The sequence below is a fragment of the Glycine soja genome, chromosome 6 (genome assembly GCF_004193775.1).
Source record: "Glycine soja cultivar W05 chromosome 6, ASM419377v2, whole genome shotgun sequence".
Taxonomy (NCBI): Eukaryota; Viridiplantae; Streptophyta; class Magnoliopsida; order Fabales; family Fabaceae; genus Glycine; species Glycine soja.
The window spans coordinates 30,764,054-30,771,036 of NC_041007.1; the positions used below are offsets into that span (position 1 = coordinate 30,764,054).

At 29.9% G+C, this 6,983-nt stretch overlaps 1 protein-coding gene across 1 annotated transcript; it reads left to right on the forward strand.

The window, feature by feature from the left end:
- Positions 1 to 5,205: 5,205 nt before the first annotated feature.
- Positions 5,206 to 6,366, forward strand: LOC114414125 (heme-binding protein 2-like). Its single transcript, XM_028378470.1, has 2 exons — positions 5,206 to 5,441; positions 5,947 to 6,366. The coding sequence occupies exons 1-2, from the start codon at positions 5,206 to 5,208 to the stop codon at positions 6,323 to 6,325; spliced, it is 615 nt and encodes a 204-aa protein (XP_028234271.1). The 3' UTR covers positions 6,326 to 6,366.
- The last annotated feature ends 617 nt before the right edge of the window (positions 6,367 to 6,983 follow it).

The window sequence follows — 6,983 nt, forward strand, 5'->3', positions numbered from 1 at the left end:
AGCTCGCCCAGGCAAGCAGTTGCTTCAACCTGAAGTAACCTTGCTCGCCCAGGAGAAGAATCATACTTCTTGCCATATCCTTAAGATTCCGGTTTGTTCATTCCACAACTCTGTTCATGCTAAGTTTTCCCAACATTGTATAATGCATAACAATTTCATACTTACTAAAGAAAATGTGCAAAAGGCTCTATACTTTGCTCACCTTATTTGTCATACCTATAATGGTATTCACCGCCACAGTCAGATTTGACAACCTTAATTTTCTTTGCTAATTGAAGTTAAAATTCAACTTTTAAAGACTTGAAAACATCTAAGACTATCATAAATTAAATAAAGAGTAAGTGTTTAAGAGCATGATAAAAATACCTTTGTTCATTCGATGAATCCATAGGGAAGGGACCACAAATATCCGTATGTATTAGTTCTAAGACATCCTTAACTCTTTCAACACTTAAATTCCTTTTATTTGTTTGTTTGCCTTTTGACTAAACACAAAACCTTAAAGTCTAACAAATCTAAGGATCCAAGAATTTCCTCTAGCACAAGCCTTTTAATTCTGGTTAGAGATATTGCCAAAGCACTTATGCCATAAACTGGCAGAACTCTAATTTAATTTATGTTTCGTACCATGCAAATCCTTCACAACATTTCATTATAGGAATACTCAATATCAATTAAAGACCAATAACCAAAATCATTTGAATCATAAGAGAGACTAACTTTATTATTTCAAAGTGAACAAGAATAACTAGATTTCTCCAAAATAGAAATTGAATTTCATCTAGTAGACGATGCAACAGATGTCTAAACCAATTCCAAATTACGTCTTTGAAACAACCTAAAAGTTCCTATAACTTCAATTGCAACTTTATTGCCATTGTCTTGTATAGATGATTCTTTCAACATCACTTGACAAATGACTCAACAAGCAACTGATTGAGCATTTGTTGTTTAGTATTTTTCTATTCTTCTTAGCTCAATTGACATCTCTTTGACCCTTATTTTCTCACCTTAACTCAGTTTTGGTTTTAGGCAAATAATTGGGCTTAGTTGATAATTGTTGCTTATTTTTGGATTTTTGTGCTTAGTTGACCTATCTTCCTTGTGTAGGGCCTAGAGGACACTACAGAACTCCAAATAGAGCATGTGAGTAGTCTCTAGAAAGCTAAGAAACTGATGATCTTCAATTTTCTCACAAATAAGCATTGGCCACTTCTACCACTTCGAGGGTCAAATTGGGCTTGGAAGTCAAAACCTTTACACTTGAAAATTGGACTGCGAGTTTGGGCTTTGTTTTATGCAATTAGTTTAATTAGGTGGATTAGTTGGCCTAATCGAGGCCCATCCCTTCCTTCTTAGTAGTAACCGTATATATTAGTGGAAGTTAGTTAGTTAGAGAGTGAGTTACTTCATTTTGTACCAAAAACAAATTCAGTTACTTGTTGTGCAAGCTTTAGGATCAAACTCTTCTCCCTCTTCACTTTTTTCTTCCTTTTTCTTGTACAAATGTCATGGCTCTTTCACTGGTGATGATCATGGAAGGCTAAGCACTCAATCAATCCACGGACTCACTCCAAGCAAGGCTAAATTTGAGTTCTGGTTTAGTATTTCTAATTTTGTGTGAATGTTCATCTTTTTCTTCAATCCTATTTTCGATTTTCATGATTATGAATATGATTAGGATTGAAAATGAATTAGGCTATGGATTCCTTTCCTAATTTCAAACTTAATCACAGATTGCTTGGATGATATTCCAACCTAATTTGCAATCTCAATGAATTTAGGGATTAATTCGATTGAACTAACTCCAATGACATTGATTGAACCTTCATAACTTGATCATTGTTTGCATTGGTTTGGTGAATTGGATTGATGATCTCTAATCTGTTTTACAACAAGTTTGTGTAATTTTGTTTGTGTTCTACAACTATGTTTAAGTTTAGATTTCGCATTTATGTTCTGTGTTTTTGCATTTCTTTCCAGTGCCTATAAACTATTCTTTGAAATTCCCCTTGTTGTTTATAAGTGAATCAAAGTCGAGACCATATTGAATTGTATCTTTGAGTCGACCTAGGTTAATCATGTACTACAGAATTTCATAGTGTTATTTGTTTTAAATTGATTAGACAATTGTTATTAACAACCTTGCAAAAACATACGTATGTGAGTAATAGCACCAAAATCTACTCACTAAATGTCTTTGGGTATGAAAACTAAATTACTTTAGAAAAAACCAAAAATGAGAAATTTACCCTTCTTCGTAAACCAAATATTGTACTCTGGACACTTTTACTTCATATGTCACACCCTTTTACAAAAGTAACTAGTAAATTCTTTATTCTACTATCTTGTTTCATCTCTAATTGAGAACAACTTTGTGCAATATATATCCTCAACTCTCTTCCATTTCTTATTCTAAGAATGACTTAGTTTGATCAGGATCCGATAAAGAACATCCTAGTTTGATCCAGCATCAAGATAAATAAAGCCCTATTAGATTTTTTTATAGTTAATTTGGTCAATTCGTTTAATTCAATGCAATTGAGAAAATTCTCAACTAACTTCTTCCAAACTTTAAAGTTTGTGCCATGCAGCTTTAGGATTCCAAAAAAAATGAGTAGTGAAAATAATAGTGGTAGCAACAACTACTAATGAGAGAACAATAAACATACAATGCAAATGTACCTTCAAATAGGGTTCTCAAAATATTTTGAATCTATTTACAAAAAAAGGCCATATAATATCCCATCGATTTTGGTAAAAAAAAGTGTTTGACACTTATCTTCACCATGCTTATTGAAACTACTTATCTCGAATATGGTATGTTTTTTTGGACATAGAATAATTCACATGAATAATTCTTTGGAACTTCTATGTTAATTCAATCAAATTAACCTACAGTGCAAATGTTACTTTGACAATCTACTATTTTAATTAATTCAACCAAATATACCAAATAATTTAATAGAAAAATGAGAGGTCTCAATTTACACAAGTTTTACACATAAACAAAAAATCCAAAATTATACATTTGTATCACCCCCCAATGATCACATATCACCGATACCGTGTAGCAATCTTTGAGAGAGATATCTCAAACTATTTTCAATTTCACTCGTGATCACAATAACCTTATGACAAATATATTTTATAAGGCTATCAATCACTGATTCCAAAATAAAATATAACTGCCATAAAATATATTTATATACCGATTTCATAATATTTGCATATCAAAAGAGTTATTATCCATAATCCATTTCCAACTATATGACTGACGAGGAGTCATATGCAATTATATGGAAGATAAATACAACTCTACACGCAACATAGAGTGATTTATAAATTTATACACAATTGATTTACCGGGAAAAAATTGATGCCAATTAATGCTGGAAATCATGAAACAAAATTCAAATGGCAAAAACTTTATTATTCTAATCTTAGGTAACAATCTTAAGAATAAAAGGCGTGGCAACAATATCTCTACGGGAAATCAAATGAAAAATATCTAATACTCAAAAAGTGATAAAAACAATATATTAGATATATCTTTATCTTTATTACATGCCAAAAAAAAACAATTTCACATGTCTGTATATATACAGCAATATATACTTACCAAATCCTTAATATTGGAACTGTATATAAAATCCTAATCATCATTCAATTCCCTTTATTTAGTGATTCATAAATCAAGAAAATAAAATCATCGATTCTTTATAATGGCATAATATGCTAATCCATTCCTTTTAACATTTTTTTTAGTCTAGGTCCACAAATTTATTATTTTCCAAAAAGCTAAACAATATTCTTAATTTTCTATTATAATTCGTGAACACTAATTATAATATTAGCCCCTTATAGAAATCAATGAAAAGCGTCCATTAATCCTGGGAAAAGTCATAAGTCATTAACAGAACATTCGAACAAAGTATATCTTTATTTCGAATGCTGAAAGAAAAAAATCTTGATAATCAAGTAATGAGGATTTGCTCTAATACCACTTATTAGAATATCTTGAATTTTTAATTCTTATTCTTTACGAGGAAGTTAAAAATTCACAAGTTTATAATTTAGGATAATTCACCAAAAGTTCATAAGATCTACAACGTGCTTAATTATTAAAGATTAGATAAAATATCTGGATCTGTAGTTGATTCTTGATCAAAATATTGTTTGACAATTTTTTTTATTCAATCACGAACAATCAATGGTCTTATGGTTCTTCCTTAATCGAAGCCATTTTATTCCTCAACAATACCTTCATAATTCTTCGGATGGGAAAAAGAGAAACTATATACAATGCTTCAGTATATTAGGCAATATAGTCTTCTTATAGTGTGTTAACCTAACAGGATTCTCATTATCCCCTAATTGGCCAACACTAATATCTACTTATTTAAGTTCATATCATCTTATTTAGTAAACTAACATGGTCACTTAATTTGACCACATAAAATAAAACTCACTACTGATAAATAGCTAATACAATTGTCTTGTAATGTTAGCTCACGTTAACTATTGGATTATAAAATTTCAACATATTTGTGCAACTTCTATTTAATAAAGGTGAATTAAATGAGTGAATATTAAAAGATTACTCTGTCTATTGTAAAATAAGTCGCCTTTGAAAAAATTATCTTCAAATAAGTATCATGTTGATCTCCTTTTTCCACTAATACTCTAATAATTGTCAATTCAACTTTTCAATGTAATATTACTAAGGTTAGTTTCTTAAAATTAATATTCCATGTCATATATTTATGAACTTTTCTTAATTTGTGTAAACCAACTTGGAACGAGACATATTTTGAGATGAAGGAAGAATTTTCTATGACTATTTTTTTCTTTTATGAAAAAACATGTCTAATTTTATTTCAAATATGTATAACCTTGCATAAATAAAATTATTTATATGAATTGACTTTTGCCTATGAAATAGATATTTATTAAATGAATGCATTGATGTTAATTTCAATTTCATTAATAGATAGTACTACATGTCAAGTTTGGGAAATTCAGACACCCATATAATTCGTTATTCAAATATTTTTGACTTGCTTGAGTCTATCCTTAATTAAATAGAGATTTATTCAATGCATAGATATAAAAAAAAATAATATCTTTTGATAAATCTTTCTCTATATAATTGGCATTTTATTGCTCTACCCTTTTGTTCTATATTGTTCAAAAAGTGTAACAATGGCTCCTAGTTCCACATTCCAATTCTCAATTCTCTTGTGTCTTCTCTTAATTTCATTTCTGGGTGTTGAAGGGGTACTTCCCCCATCATGCAATCGCTATGAGTGCCCCACCTATAATATCAAATATGTAGGCAAAAACTTTGAAATCCGTCGTTACAATTCACCTGTGTGGATTTCAAATCTGGCTGTTCAAGACCCTTCTTTGGTTGGAGCTACAAGATCTGGCTTCAAAAGGTGATTTCCCTTCTTTTGTATTAAGCAAATTTATATCAAATTTTGATTTTTTTTTATCATGTTTTGAGTAATGCATTAATAAATCTGGGTATTTTAAGGATTGTATTAAAACTAATAGCATGTGTCTTCTAAATTTACAATGTATGTTACATTATACGCTTATATAATGGGATGTCAAAGTTTTATCAATTCACACGAAATTGAATTAACAAAATGAAAAGAAACTCTATTGTAATCGATTGAAGAAAGAGGAGGAGAAACAATAATAAAAGGTTGTATACTTACACCTTTTCTTCACCCATAAAATTTTAGAATTCCTCAAGTAGATGAGCATAATCTTAAGTTATAATTTTAAATATCAACTTTAATATTTATCACTGCATTTTTTAATTTATCTTTTCTCTTCTTTTTATTAAACTTCATTACATTATTTATCATATATTTTTTTTCATTCCTTAACTAAGTTTACACACTAACAAAGTGTTATATTATTTTTGTTTTTCAGACTATTTAGTTATATTTATGGTAACAACAACTATAAGAAGGAAATGAACATGACAACGCCTGTGATCAGTGAAGTATCAATTAATGGTGGAAATTCCTCAATTGTTGTGAGCTTCTATGTGCCGAAAGTGAACCAAGCAGACCCACCTTTGGCAAATGGTCTCTATGTTCAGAGATGGAAAACTATAGATGTAGCAGTAAGACAATTTGGTGGATTTGTCAAAGATTCTAATATTGGGTTGCAAGTGTCGGCCTTGAACGATAGTCTTACCGGCACTACATGGTCCGCTATTGTTAAGAATAAGTACATTGTGGCACAGTACAATTCCCCTTTTGAATTGTACAATAGAGTGAATGAGATATGGTTTTTTTATGAATGATAATGATATGCAAGTGGAATATGCTAGACAAGATTGACTCATCTTGTTATCAACTTAAATCGGTGAATTATATCATATATAAATGAACAAATTGTTGCAATAATTCATTACTATATATACTTATATGAATATGGTGTGATGATAATTCAATAGAAAACTTCTACATCCATTGAAATTATTATTAAAATTGAATTAAAAAATTAGCTCAAGAAAAATCAAATTTTATTTTCCATAGTTTAAACGGAGTTTAATCAATATATGATTAACATTGTAACAAGTATCCCGAGAACTTTGTAATTACATTTTGAAGGAAAGGCAAATATTAGCATGACAATGTTTTACATTGAAGTTGTGATTGTGATTAACTGAACTACAAGGAATCACACACATATGCGGTTGATACAACAATTTATATATAATTGTGGCTAACATGACATTGTTTTACAAAGAATCGCACATATATATGTGTGGTCAACACCAATGTTATTAAACTCGTTTTGAACTGCCGGTTCGACTAGTTGAATCAGAAATCGATCACCTGACAATCTTGACAATCTAAGCCTGTAATTGGATCAATTATTCATTTAAACCTGTGAAAATCAGTCGAATGGTTTTTAACAAAATCGATAACCCATAGGTTATTTGTGAATTGGTTCTT